Source organism: Alnus glutinosa, chromosome 3 (assembly GCF_958979055.1).
Source record: "Alnus glutinosa chromosome 3, dhAlnGlut1.1, whole genome shotgun sequence".
Classification (NCBI taxonomy): domain Eukaryota; kingdom Viridiplantae; phylum Streptophyta; class Magnoliopsida; order Fagales; family Betulaceae; genus Alnus; species Alnus glutinosa.
The window spans coordinates 20,910,744-20,925,765 of NC_084888.1; the positions used below are offsets into that span (position 1 = coordinate 20,910,744).

A 15,022-nucleotide genomic window follows, 5' to 3' on the forward strand; every position below is an offset into this window, starting at 1 on the left:
ACTTAAATTCTAACTGCAAAAACTCCATTTTTTTTGGATTTCCTATGTGTTTTCTAGGCATTTTCATGACATTTCACTAACTCTAATCCATTTCTTAATTTAATTTACATCTTAAACACACAAGTAATGTCTCGGACATTACATCCCTCCCTCTTTATAAAAATTTCGTCCTCAAAATTTGGATTCTAAAACGCTTTGCAAACAAACAAACATGCATTTTTACTCAAAGAATGACATAGGTATGGTATGAATCAAGTGATCATACCTGGGTTCACTCGAACAAGTGGGGATACTTATCTTGCATCTGCTGCTCAAGCTCCCATGTGGCTTCCTCAACACCGTAATTCTGCCGTAAGATCATCACAATAAGGATGGTTTTGGTTCTCAACTGTTGTTCTTTGTGATCCAACACTTGCACGGGCAACTCTTCATATGTTAGATTAGGATGATCAAGAGGCTCATAACTTATCCCATGTGAAGGATCATGAACACACTTCCGCAGTTGAGAGACGTGAAAAAAGTCGTGAACACTCGCCAAACTTTGAGGCATTTCGATCTTGTACGCTAAAAGGCTTACTCTTTTTAGCACTTGGGAGGGTCCAACATACCTTTGAGGTACACAAGGTCACAAACTGGGAATTTGAGCTTGCAGCGATGCTTATCTGCATAACTTTTCTATTGGCTTTGAGCGGTGAGCATCTGCTTTCGGATAAGTGCAATCTTTTCTTTTGTATCTTGCAACAACTCAGGCCCTAGCAACTGCCTCTTGCCAACTTCATCCCAATATAATGGTGATCAACACTTGCGCCCATACAACGCTTCGTACAGTGCCATGCCAATAGTTGCTTGAAAACTGTTATTGTAGGCAAATTCAACTAAGGGCAAGTAGCATATCCAACTTCCCTTGAAGTCCAACACGCACAACATAAGCATATCCTCGAGTGCCTAAATAGTTCTCTCGGATTGGCCGTCTGTTTGCAGATGGTAAGCGGTGCTAAAATTCAGCTTAACATAGCACTCTACAACCTTTCCCAAAACTTCGACGTGAACCATGGATCACAATTTAGATAGGCACTCTATGCAACTTAACAATCTCTCGCACATACAACTAAGCTAACTTGTTCATTTAATCTATAATTTTGATGGGGAGGAAACAGGCACACTTCGTCAATCGATCAACAATAACCCATATGGCATCTTGTTTGCTTGGTGCTCTTGGAAGACCAACGACAAAATCCATAGCAATTTGGTCCAATTTTCACATAGGCACTTCAAGTGGCTGAAGTTGCCCAGCAAGCCTCTGATGTTCAGCTTTCACAAGTTGGGAAGAAGGGCACCATGCAATGTACTCAGCAATATCTCTCTTCATGCCACACCACCAAAACTTCTTTTTCAGATCTTGGTACATCTAGTTGTTGCCTAGGTGAACAGTATACCGTGTATAATGAGCTTCATCAAGAATATTTCTTCTCAATTGAGCATCATTAGGAATAATTGTTCCCCCACTGCTTGTCTCCAATGTTCCCTCACCTGTGAGATAGAGCCCCATTGTTTCTCCGCGGCAAGTCCTATCAATGAGATCTTGCAGCTCAAGATCATTTTCTTGTGCAAGTCTAATTCCGTCTAGACTCGGTGGCTATACTACAAGTGCTGCCATAATTGGAGAACCATATGTCATCACTTTATCGATCTGCACAATGGCAAATTGTTGTGACAGTGTGTCCATGAGCTCTTCAGGATTGGTCTCATCATCATGAGACTTTCTACTCAATGCATTAGCTACTACATTGCCTTTTGCAGGATGATAGAACATCTTGCTGTCGTAGTCTTTCAACACTTCAAGCCATCTTCTTTGCCTTATGTTTAAGTCTCTCTATGTAAAGATATACTTGAAACGTTGGTGATCAGTGTGAATTTTGCACTCTTCACCATAGAGGTAGTGCCTCCGTATCTTTAGTGCATAGACAACTGCTGCTAGCTCCAAATCATGAGTAGGATAGTTCTTCTTATGATCTTTTAGCTGTCTCGAGGCATAGGCCACAACTTGGCTTTGTTTCATAAGAACACATCCCAATCCCTTCTTAGATGCATTTGTATACACTACATACCCAACAAATTCCATGGGTAGTGCAAGTATAGGTGTAGTAACCAGTCTGCGCTTCAACTCTTAAAATCTTGCTTCACATTTGTCACTCCATACAAATGGGGCATTCTTCCTTGTGAGGGCGGTTAGTGGCCCTGACAATGCGAAGAATCCCTTGATGAACCTCCGGTAATAACCTGCTAACCCCAAAAGCTACGAATTTCCCTAACATTTGTAGGCCGTTACCTTTGACGGATCCACTGTGAGTCCATTCTTGTTCATGACATGACCCAAGAAGGACACTTCTTCAAGCCAGAACTCACATTTCTTGAGCTTGGCAAACAACTTCTTTTCCCTTAGCTTCTCCATTACTGCTTCAAGTGTTCTTCGTGTTTGACATGATTAGCTGAGTAGACTAATATGTCAACTATGAAAAACTACCACAAAAGAATCCAAGTATTCATGGAATACCCGATTCATCAAATCCATGAACACTGAAGGTGCATTTGTCAATTTGAATGACATCACCAAAAACTCATAATGGCCATACCGAGTTCGGATCGCTGTTTTAGGAATGTTTTCTTTTCGTACCCTGAGTTGATGGTAACCTGAAAGAAGATCTATCTTCGAGAATACTGAACCTCCCTTGAGTTGATCGAACAAGTAGTCGATCCTTGGTAAGGGATACTTATTTTTCATCATCACCCTATTCAACTCACAGTAATCTATGCACAGCCGCATAGACCCGTCCTTCTTCTTCACAAACAATACCGACGCTCCCCATGGTGACACACTAGGCTGAATGAAACCCCTATCAAGCAACTCTTGAAGCTACTCTTTCAACTCTCTTAACTCTCTCAATTCTGTCGAAGCCATGTGGTAGGGTGCCTTATGAATAGGCTGAATTCCCGGCATCAAGTCAAAGGATAACTCAACTTCTCGATCCAGAGGCAATCTCGTGACTTCAGGGAAAACATCCAGATAGTTGCACACTACTGGAATGTCTTCCAATTTCATTCTGACTTTAGAATTGGCTTGGACATAAGCCAAATAAGCTTATGCTCCCTCTCTGACACTCTTGATTGCTTGAATAACAGAGAGAAGTGGTGGAGTAGCTCGCACTCTAGACCCTTGGAACTTGAACTCTTCTACACCATGAGGTCGGAATGTCACTTCCTTCTTATCACAATCTATATTAGCCTTATACTTCGATAGCCAATCCATTCCCAGAATGACATTGAAGCCCAACATGCTAAATACAACTAGCTTCGCTGGTAAAGTCTTCCCTTCTATCACTATAGGGCAATTGTTCACACACTTTCTACAAGTAATAGCTTCACCAACAGGAGTGGCCACACATATATTTTGATCTAAAGGCTCAGTGCTCAGTCCTTTTTTTCTTCTAGTGCGTTTTTCTCGTAGTTTTCGTAAAATCTCGAGTTATCTTGTCCTCTTGTGCATTTTTCTCCTCTCTCCAGGTTTTTTTTTTTTATTTTATATTCTCATTTAGTGTTAGAAGAATCTTTTGGGGAATGTTTTTGAGAATATGAATTGCATATTTGTGATATTTGGTGTGTTGGGAACATCTGTTTTGGCATTATTTTGGATCGTATTATGATATTGGCTGGTTGTATTTTGTTGGAAAGTCCATTTTACTACCGTTATAATGCCGAATTTTTTTTTGGAACTAACAAGATCCTAACCTTTTTGAGATTATTTTTGGCAAATCTTGTTGGTTATTTTTGCAGAATCATGTCTATAGGCAGTGCACAATGCAGAGTCCAACAGAGGACAAAAGGAGATTTGTCAGCCCTAAGAGCCAAAATTATGGACAGAACTGTCATTGCCGAACGGAACGTTGTTCGTGCAAACATTATGGTGGCTCCTCTAGACAGCATCCACGATATCATCCAGACCTACCACTGGGGATATCTTCACAACTGCGCCTGTGTTGTGCTCAATAGGCTTGTCAGGCTATTTTATGCTAATCTCGAGGTTGTTCAGGATGATGACCGCGGGTTGGTTCTTCAGTCCTCAGTGGATTGGCATATTATCACTATTGATCCTCAGATCATCAATCAGATCATCGGGGTGCCTGTGCTTCAACTTCCTGCCAGCCCATATAATGAGGTAGTCTTGCATCCATCTCTGGATGATCTTAGAGAATTTTTCCAGGCTCTCCCTCAGGGTGAGGAGCGTGCCACTACTATCAGGATCGGTGCCCTGTCTGCTCCGCACCGCATGCTTTCCAAGATCATCCTGCACAATATATGGCTTGTTACTAGGCGCAATGACCTCATTCTGAAGAAGGCACAATTTGTTTATGTTGTTTGCTTGCGCTTGCCCTTCTGCCTGTGCAAGCATATTTTGGGAGTTATTTTGGAGGCCCGTAATGAGGGCAATACTGGTCTTCCCTTTGGCTGCTTGCTCACTCAGATCATTTTGCAGTCAGGCATCGGTGTCACTGGTGAGCCCAAGATGAAGATCCGGAACCCTGTCAGCAAGCAGACGCTGATGAAGTCCAATGCCCAGCTGAAGCGAGACGATCAGGATGATGATCCACAACCCCCTCATATCCATGTAGCAGTACCTGATATGGCATCCTCTTCTCAGACTGCTCTACCACCTCCACAGCAGGATGTAGGTTATGCTCAGATAATGGAGGCTTTGGCTTCACTTCAAGGAGGCATGAGTTCCATGCAGTTGACTATGTCATCTATGCAGCAGTCCATTTCTACCATGCAGCAGGAGGTACACTCGATCAACCTCTGTGTGGAGCAGAGCCAACTGGACATCCAGGAGTGTCTTAGGCATCATCATCCATCCAACAGTGATGATAAGGACGATATGCCTATGGCTGATGCATCTTGATTTTTTTTTGTGCCTAGTTTTTAGTGATTTTGATTTTTGGGATATTTTATCTTTCTTTTTGTGGATTATTTGTTAAAACATTGTAACTCTTGGATATTATTTCTCTGTTTACCCTTGTTCTTCTGAGACATTTAGGGGGAGTAATTCATGTGTGGTTTATCTTATTACTCTGTTTACCCTTTGTCCTTTTGTGACAAAAAGGGGGAGTAATTTTTGATTTGGACCAGGATTGTATTTTTAACTGGTCAAGTGATTTTTGTCCTAGAATGGCCAAATGGGGAGTTTGTTAGTTTGTGATTGGCTACATTCTGTTGGACAAAATCACTTCTATGTAATGATGCTTTTTAACAGGGATTCAGTTATTCAGAGTTTTTCTAGAAGATTTTGCATAGTTTTCAAGTCAGTGAAATCGGATCCCTTGCAGCCGTCTGGATGACGTGATATTCCGTCCAGACACTTAACTGTCCAAGCATCATCCGTCCAGAGGACGAGAACTTTCCGTCCGGACCTTCCCCTATGTCGAGAAGCTTTAAACTACTCCAGCTTGCATCCATCTGAACGTCTCAGCAACACGTCCGGACGCCGTCCAGTGTTCGATCAGCTACGGGATTTCTTTCCAAAACATAGATATGGGAAGACAACTACAACCATCCGGACGATGTGGATTCCCGTTTGGACACGCTCATCCATAAGGCAAGTCGTGCATTCAAAATCCAGACTTCCGGACGTTGGTATTCATGGTCTGAACTCTCAAGCTTCATATATGGAAATTGCGTGAATCAAATCAACAGTCTGGACGACAGATGTTATGGTCGCGTCAAGCCTTGATATGAAAATTACGTGCAGCTAAAGTGCGACCGTCCGGACGGCAGGGCAACACCGTCCGGACACGGCTCAATTCAGGAAAGAATTTCAGCGAATTTTGGAAAGCCGATCACACAGTTGTCCATCCGGACGCCTCATGTCTACCGTCCAGACGGCGCCTAGGTATTTCTAGCCAGACGCTCATTTGAACCTGTAACCTATAAATAGAGGCCCCTCGGCTTGAGAATTTTAAGAATTCGATATTGAATTCCGTAGTGCTTAAAGAATTATATTTTAGAGTTGTTGTGCTGAGTTAGTCTCTCTCAAGCCGTTGCCAAGTGTTGTTGCTGTGCTAAACTGAAGCCTATCTTAGGGGTTGGCCCTAAGGTAAAGGATTCCATTGAAGACCCCTTTAAGTAGGAGACTTGGTTAGGAGGCGTTCGTGTTGGGTTACACGTCAGAGTTCAAGGTACGACCACTGCATAAGGTTATGTGAGTGCTACTGCTTTGTAACTAGTCTTGTCTTCTAAATAGTGGATATCCTAGGTTTGGCTACCCCGGAGTGGTTTTTCTCTTAACTGAGTTTTCACTTCGTCAACAAAATATCTGTCTCTTTTAATTCCGCATTTTGATATTTTGTTGCACACTTTTGCACCCACTTGTTAAATTTAGAAGTCATCTATTTTTCAGAAACGATCATTAAACTCCCTTTCGAAACGTTCCCATATGATAGGAACTCCACGTCCCAATTCTTCAGTGAGGAATGTTTTCCTAGCCTTCCACCAGTATCTGGCTTCACCAATCAGTTTCAGCCCTGCATAGTCTACCTTTTGCTCATCAGTGCACCTAAGCACATTGGCGAGGTCTTCAAAGGAGGTTACCCAATCGTCAGATGCCATAGACCCTTCCCTAGCATCTAGCACAGGTGAATTACGCCTAAAAAAAGTGGCCAATGAACAACCAACCACTTCGATTCGCTCAGCTTGTCTAGGTATGGCGTCCATCAAGGCTACCACAAATTGCCCCATATTAGGCATGGGTGGAGGAGGTGGTGGTGGTGGTGGTGGAGATGGAGGAGGTGGAGGTGGAGGTGCATCGCCACCACTCCCATTCACAAATTCCTCTTCCACATTACAGCGAGCAGCTCTTCATCGTTTAGGCGACATTTCTCTATACCATCATTGTAATGTACGAGACATCACTAGAGCATTTAAGATGTAAATTAAAGTAATTAAATGATTATCAAGAGAATGCAAGAAAACACTTAGAAATCCAAGAAATTGAGTTTCTAGACGCAACTTCCGGACGAGAGCCACATAGAGCAAATATTTGCTCTCTAGAGTAGGCGTCCGAATAGCCACAACGTCCTCAGGACGACAGCCACAGAGAAGAAATCCTACGGCTTTTCATGCGCGTGTCCGGACAACCACTTACTCCGTCCGGACGGCACGCGATATAAAGGGAAAATGAGTCATTTTCTGCTCATTTTCCGCACGGGTGTCGCCTTTCCTCTCCATTTTTCTTAGGATTTTGATAGAAAACCTTATTTTCTTGAAGATTCAAGCTCCATACCTCAAATCTAACTTCATAAATGTGATTTATGCGAGGAGATCTATGTTTTGACCGATTGTATTGCTGCAACGTGTTGCAGAGAGGAGAGATAATGGATTTTTATGAGATTATAATAATGCCTTAGGAATGCTATAGGGAAGCTGCTGTTGGTAGCTTTTTGTAACTTTCTTGAAATTTTTCCTAAAATTTAAGGACAAAACCCTTATAGGGAAGTTGTTGTGAATGCTTTTATACTACTGGGACCCATCATCTAATAAACATGTTTGAATAAGCTGGAGAACAAAATAGACTAATACTTTCCTATCCAATCCGTAGACTCCCCGTTTATGCCTTTGATTAGAAATTTTTCACAGTCCATATGGTTGTGGTAGAGATCACACTGATTACTCTATTAATATAAAAAGTTGATTCTAGTTTCCAATTCATCTACTAGACTAAGATTAGAACCTTTATACTTATTGAACTGTGAATTGACACATCCACTTGTAAAATTGTGGTAATTTTACAAATATTATTGAGGAAACCATCGATGACAATCCCTATGCGCGTTTGGGCTACTGTCCATGAGGCTAGCAGGAGGCTTCACTTTATTAAAAAAAAAAAAAAAAAAAAAAAAAAAAAGATATGGCGCGGGTCCAATCATAAAAGTCAAAGTGTAGAGACCCAAAATGGTAATTTGATTTGGTGAGGTAAAAAGGAAAGGTAATTGGATGGGTAGGTAGCTGGCGGGTAGGCACATGACCGTTAGGTTTATACCTAAGATTCAAACAAAACAAAACAAAAAGAAAATCCCGGGAAAGTAGTAGCTGTTGTCCGAAGAGAGTAAGACGAAAGCAGATCGAAGCAGATGATGGTACACGTATTATGAATTGGAATGGAGGAAAGTAAAAAAAAAGCTGATCATCCTTCTCCATCTTCGTCACCTCCAACACCTCCCTCGCCCCTTCCCATCAGTGTCGGACCAGGCAACCAAAAGTATGTCTTCTCTTCATCTCCATCCCCTTCCCCGCCCTTCTCCAACCATACTTCCGCCGACAATCTCCCTCTTTTGACCGCTGCTGCAGCGCCGTTTGCTATTTCCTTGGATCGTCCATACCAGGATGATTTGGATTCTACCACCTCTTGCCTCAAAGACTTGTAAGCCCCTCTCTCTCTCTCTCTCTCCTTTTTTTTTTTTTTCGTCTAAAATGATTTTGCTGTTCTAATATATATATATATATATTATTACTGGAATCTACATGAATCTAGGCACTTAGTCATTTCTTACTCAAATACATCTCATCATTTTCAAATCCATCATTAGATTTTTGAGACTCAATGTAGGTCCCATAAATTCAATGGTAGGGAATAACCATTCAATATCATTTCTCTAAGGAAATAAGCTAATTTCATATCCATGACCATGATTTTTTTATTTTTTTTTTTTAACAATTTTTTGGAATTAGTATTGTTGATAATTAATGATGCTTTTTCTTTGCACGAAAGAAAGGTTCCTCCTGATGGTGTTTTGACTGGTAGGTCTTGCTGTGTTCTTTGACTTGAAATCCCTGTTGGATCTCCAAAGAACCCGCCAACCACTCAAAATGTAGACCCAACAGGCTAAAAGTATTATTTATTATTATTAACCTCCTATTCCCGTGTCTCGATGGTTCCAGGCTTGATTGGTTTATACAGAAATGCTGCAGTTGCTGTTCCAACAGGCCTCTCTGAATTTTCATATGCAACACAATTGCTAACGTCTCCGCTAACTCATTACGAAGTCGTTTTTTGTTTTCTTTTTTTCTTTTTCTTTTTTTCTCTTTTTTGGAAGATGGGGTGGGGGGGCAGACAAGCCTCAAATGATTTTTTTGGCACTGCTACCACAAGTCTATGGGTGAAGTAATTGTAACCATTCTTGAAACTTGCAAATGTTTTAGAATTATGACGTCAATTCTTTTATCCCTTTCTTCTGATTCTCAAGCTGCTCACAGAGATAACCCAATAAGTATAATAATGGTGAATTCAATTAAGATACCATCTTTGCGAGCCAGCATAGCCATTCTGGTTCTTTAATCCATTACTTCAAATTTACCTACTCTCGAATGCATAATATTTACATTTAGTACCCTATCCAAACTTTGGCTCCAACTAGAATTTTTTTCTTTATAAAATACCAAATAAATAAATAATTTTTTTTTAAAAAAAAAAAAAAAAAAAAAAAGAAAAAAAAAAAAAAAGAGCGCTATGCTACGGAGATGGAGAGAATGCATCAGTCAAATGCATGAGCAGCGTGATTAGCTTTTTCTGATCTGATGCGTACATTTTGTCTGAGCAATCTTATCCCTACATATTTATGTTGTTGAAACTTGGAACCCTCTCAACTCAATACAACACACCGACACTCCAACATTATACACTCTTGACGTTGATGGGTGGCTACACAATTTCAGGACAATCACTCATTTTATCAAGTCCTAAAAACAGCACAGTGGGAGAAGAAAGGCATAGAGTCATGTGCTTGCCCCAAACACCTACTCCCAACGGGAATGATAAGGAGGGCAGAACTTTTCATTCAGAGTGAGACAAGAGATACAAAAGCTTACAAAAGTAAAATGAAAGTCATGTCCAATGCTTTTTCAAAAATTTAAAAAAATAAAACTAAAAATGAGACGGTCTATACAAGTGATGAAAATTACAAACCCCAATCATGTATTTGTTACAAAATGTCCGATTCTACTCGAGGATATGAAATTGCCAAAACAGACAGCATTGTTTTGAGTTCTCCAAATAAAATGGTTTGGAAATAAAATAGTAAAACAAATTAACAATAACATATTAGTACCAGATGATATCGTTCACTGTGGATTTTGCTGTCTCTGTTGGGCGAAATTCGGAAGATTCTGTTGCGTGTTCTGAAGTGTTACCATACCAGGTTGCAGATTCTGAGCATTTGTTTGCATGTTACCAAATGCACTTTGTGAACCATGTTGCTGTTGTTGCTGCTGTTGTTGTATTGGCATCATACCACTAGGGTTTGCTGTTCCCATATTAAACACTGCAAGAAAAAGTCCCAGTTGCATTTTAGCCTATTAAGTCAGACATTATTCATAGGACACCATGGTTCACATAGAAACATAAGGATATGATTCCTACTCTGATCGCTCAAAATTTGGGAAGCATGACTCCGCTGGGGATTGCTACCAGATAATCCAAACTATTAAGCAGCACAGAAGTCATTGTCACACAATCAAAAGGTTATTTGACAATACTACGCAAAAACAAAAACATGTTTAGTACACCTATCTATCTAGAACCTTTATAGAGCAGGCATGGAGAAAGTCAGCAGCTCAGTGCCATGCACTGGCAGGTTGGCTGTCTCTAATTACATAAAGCATTGAGCTAGACAATATTAATTACGGAAGAAAAGCAGTCTGCATGTAATACATACACGAATCAAAAAAGCCATTATGATTTCTATGGTAGATGATGCATGAATTCTTTTCTGGATTAGCAAGAATAAGTAATCTAATACCATACGGAAGTGGTAAAAACTACATAGCATTTCCGCTTGCAAACCAGGATGATAACTCACAATAGCAGGATCATTAGATATTTTAGCAACCATATGTGGTGCATTGATGAACTTGAACCGTCAAAATTACATTATTCTATTACTACATTGAGTGAACAATCGATCCATTCCAATCCCAAAAAAATTGAACAAGCAGCTTTTGCTCAGACTTATGCTGTATAATAATTTATGGAGTTAAGAGCATGTAGCCCATGCAGAAAGGAACAAGACATGATTTTTGAGTCTCCCAGCACAAAATATGTCAAAACTGATCACATATGGCTCCACACTCCAGAATGATCCCTAGGTATCAATACCAAGAGCAAGTTACGAATTCAACCACTGTCAGATAAGTTTTCCGCCGACTTCAAGACAATAAAGAACTTGAGCACATAGAAAAAGACAGATCCCAGTGGGACAAAAGAGAGATCTATAAACTTTCAGTTAGATGTGGACGTTTGCAACTCAAAAGATTATTGCCGGCATAAGTTACAACCTACATCCTCAAAATGTAAACTTTACAGCTTGGTCATTTCTATAAATTTCACCAGGTATAACCATTTTTTTCTGCTGTTGAAGTAAAATTGAATAAGTTATCACATTTAAACTAGAACTTATTTTTCACCAATTAAAACCCACCATTGAGATTATTACCATGGTTATAACTTTATAGAGATTATGGAATCAAGTCTCCTTAAAGTTCACCAAGTATGTAACACCTTATCAAGATAACATCCAGAGCATGTCAAATACATACTTCACCATACCCCGCCCTGCCCCTTTCTCTCTTTTCTTTTCCTTTGCAAATCAATAAAATAAAAGGGAAAAAATATTAGCAAAGCACATTGGAAGCAGACCTGCATCCGTGGTAAAAGTGATTGCGATGACATCGCTCCCGAAATATTTGGAATCTGAAACAGGACATATGAAAGTCAAGTTACAGAGATGCCATCACAAAGGATAAGAGAAACTAGCTTCAGAGTACAGGGAAAGAACAAAAGATCACTAGGAAACAGATGTGGGACATAAAAACATGCATAGCATGAGTGAACAAGCAATACAGATGCAGGTTATAGATTATGAATAAAAGTAGGAAATGTGGGAATAATCCAAAATATAAATTGTGAGTGAAACTTCAATTTCTACTAGTCATGTTCATCAATGCCACATGTGCTTCACAAACCAAAAATAGAGAACAAAAATCCCGAAAGGAAAGATCATAACTCAACATATTATACTCTGTAGTTGAGGATAAAATCCTGAAGAAAACAGAGAAGTAGAAACCAGAAACCCATTATATCAACCAATGCATGGAGAAAAACAGCTTTCAGAATTTGTGGATGGTGCTATCGTTTTTCTTTTTAAGTAAAAAACAACTGCCAAAGAGGAGAAGGGTGTAAGCCAAGCACACAGATCGTATATAAATGGGATCACCAAAAAATATAACAGAAAAAAAAAAAAAAAAAAAAAAAAAAAAAAAAAGAAGAAAGAAAGAAAGAAAAGAAAAGAGAGAGCAAATACAGCTAAAGACAAAAACTAAAAACATCTAGAAGTCAGGCAAGAAAAGACAAACATGGGATAGACTAGAAAAATTGTGCTAAGAAAACGGATAGATTCTAGAAAATCTCCTCAATGAGAAATAGCCATTTGGCAGAATAAAGTAGGCACACCACATCGGCCCAAGCATAAATACACGTCATTAGACTTTTAAAGAAATGTCAGAGAACCTATAATCCTAGGAATCTAGAATGCAACACTGCCAAAACTGAGAATAATACTGCTCAACCAGCAGATACACCACCAAAAACATCACATCAAAACCAAATATAAACCAACCAATGAACTCCTGAATGTGCAAAAACATCTGAAAAGCAAAATATTAACAATGCAACCACAAAGAGAGAAGTGAGAGGAGGGGGAAGTAACAGCCTCAGCTAGTGAAACTAATCCAAATACATGTTCTATATGCTACCTACGGTAGTTCATGATTAGAATTCTAACTTGCAATTAACACATACAGAGCATGAAGATGGAAAACTGAAAATGAATCAATAAAAGGACATATTTGACCATTTGGGTGTTCGATGTCGCCTGAGCTGCATTAAATAATGCACTATTAGCAGTGCTAGAGAACTGGCTTAAGTGGCGATTCATATGATTTCCTTGGTTGAGTTGGCTTTGACCAATGCCATGCTGAACATGTCCTGATGGCAACTGCCTACCCTGAAACTGCTGGTGCCCCATTGGTTGAGAAAATTGCATCTGATGTTGGCCATGTAACTGAGGAAAAACATTTTTTTTAGTTACGGAAACGAAATAAAAAGAATTGCAGAATCGAAGTAGGACAATTCTACTTGCTTCTTATTGCATTATTGATGCAAAAGCCTGCCTGTTGGTTAGAACTCAAACCATATCCAGTAAAACAGAAGAAAAAAAGTTTTCCTAAAGCACTTAAATGACAATTTTTTTTTTCTTTTTATGATCATTGTAAACAGTCTTTCAAGAACAGAAAAAAGAAGGAAAAATAATAAATTCTAAAGTTTTTAACTCCATAATGTTGAAAACATGTTGCATAATATGTGACCTTTCATGGTGAAGATATATGTAAACTGGAATGTTATGACTAATAATTCTATTGTCAACCAAAATGTTCATAACTATACATTTGAGCTAAACACACATCTTTATGATGACAAAAACGATTGCACTATTGACAAGTAAATCAATCATAAGTTTGTGGAACTACAACGACTATTGCAAATGCAAACATTCATACAGAAAAGAAATATCAGAGTCCACATCTTTAAATAAGAGTACGATCAAATGATGACCCAAAATCTTTTTTGATAGGTTTTTTTTTTTTTTTTTTTTTGATAGGAAATGATGACCCAAAATCGAACGTAATAAATTAAACTACATAGAAAATATCAAAACTATTAAGACAAATCAAAGTACTCTCTCCATTTATTTTTAAATGCCAAATGGATCAACAACATATGGGACATTGAAGGAAAATTCAGAAAATGCTTTTTTAATTGTATGATTTTAACACCCCCTATCCCACATTGGGAAGATGAGGACTAGCCCACATGGAGTGGTGATTTACAAAGATAATTAAGAGTGCTAAGTCTCGCATTGCTTAGTTACTAGATGAAACTAGGCTTTATAAGGGATTCTAGGGAAGCTCTAAATTGACTAGTCCTTTTGGAGTGATACCGCAGATGTGACTAACATTTTTTCTGGGTTGTTACAATGATCTTTAATGGGCATTCCCTAGTTGTTTTTAACCAAAGGAAGATTATTCATGTGCAAGAACTCAGTTTTTAACAATACAGGACTTTCACAGTCTCACTATTCTAAATCTGAAAATCCAACATTTCTCTGCCTCCAGTCTTCTTGTCAAATATATTCACTCTATAAGAAACGAATCATGACATATAGATGACATATAGAATGTATGCAAACATACGAGGACAAGTACCATATACACACTCAAAGAAAGAGGGGGAGGGAGGTCTAAAAAGTAGGTTTAAGATATTAGAAGGAAACAATAGAACAGGGAACAACCGTAATTAAATGGGTTTGCTACCCACTTACCCAAATTGTTTTCATCCTTTTATAGATTTCCATACATATGAAACAAAGAGTCTGATAAGCCTAGTTGACCACATAATTACATTATAAGTTCCCTAAACAAGGATTGATTGCTCACCAACCATTCATGTGGTCACCCAAAGGCTACACTCCAAAAAAGCAACTCAAATTTTTGTTCATTATTATGCCAAAATATGTACTCAAGGAAGAAATTGTTGAAGATAGAAACTTACGATTTGATCCTCCTTGATTTATGCTCATTATTATTCTGATTTTATGTTGATTTGATCACATTGTAATATTTCATTATTCCTTTCCATGTTCGGTTTTAGGTATTTTCTGTTTAACCTATGTAGCCGTATGGAACTAGACAATGGAATAAGAATTTTTCTCTCCTTTTTCTTGATTATTCTTTTTATACCTGGCATCAGAGCCGATTTTTTTTGTTCCTGTTTTTTCTTTCTTTTCTCTTTGGTGTTTTTGTTCTTCTCCACCCGTGGACATTTCTACTGGTACCTACACAAGTGGGGTTGTGCAACTAGATGTTG

The 15,022-nt window shown here is 39.0% G+C and overlaps 2 protein-coding genes and 1 long non-coding RNA gene across 4 annotated transcripts in view; 1 reads left to right on the forward strand and 2 right to left on the reverse strand.

Moving 5' to 3' along the window:
• Positions 1 to 271: 271 nt before the first annotated feature.
• On the reverse strand, positions 272 to 1,549 carry LOC133863253 (uncharacterized). The gene is made up of 2 exons (XM_062299211.1): positions 1,437 to 1,549; positions 272 to 608 (listed from the first exon to the last, which is right to left on the reverse strand). Exons 1-2 carry the CDS (start codon positions 1,547 to 1,549, stop codon positions 272 to 274), a joined length of 450 nt encoding a protein of 149 aa, XP_062155195.1.
• Positions 1,550 to 8,120: 6,571 nt separating this feature from the next.
• LOC133864494 (uncharacterized) lies at positions 8,121 to 9,275 on the forward strand. The gene is made up of 2 exons (XR_009899517.1): positions 8,121 to 8,467; positions 8,986 to 9,275. It is a non-coding gene; the product is annotated as an uncharacterized LOC133864494 (long non-coding RNA).
• Positions 9,276 to 9,913: 638 nt separating this feature from the next.
• The window catches only part of LOC133863749 (mediator of RNA polymerase II transcription subunit 8), a 37,776-nt gene continuing 32,667 nt past the window's right edge, over positions 9,914 to 15,022 (reverse strand). Inside the window, exons 9-12 of one of the 2 annotated variants that reach the window (XM_062299827.1) lie at positions 12,951 to 13,160; positions 11,738 to 11,791; positions 10,463 to 10,523; positions 9,914 to 10,364 (exon numbers count right to left, since the gene is read on the reverse strand). In XM_062299827.1, coding sequence (XP_062155811.1) covers positions 10,165 to 10,364; positions 10,463 to 10,523; positions 11,738 to 11,791; positions 12,951 to 13,160 — 525 coding nt within the window. In that variant the 3' untranslated portion in view covers positions 9,914 to 10,164. The remainder of the gene's footprint in view (positions 10,365 to 10,462; positions 10,524 to 11,737; positions 11,792 to 12,950; positions 13,161 to 15,022) is intronic. The other variant, XM_062299828.1, reaches the window with a different exon arrangement.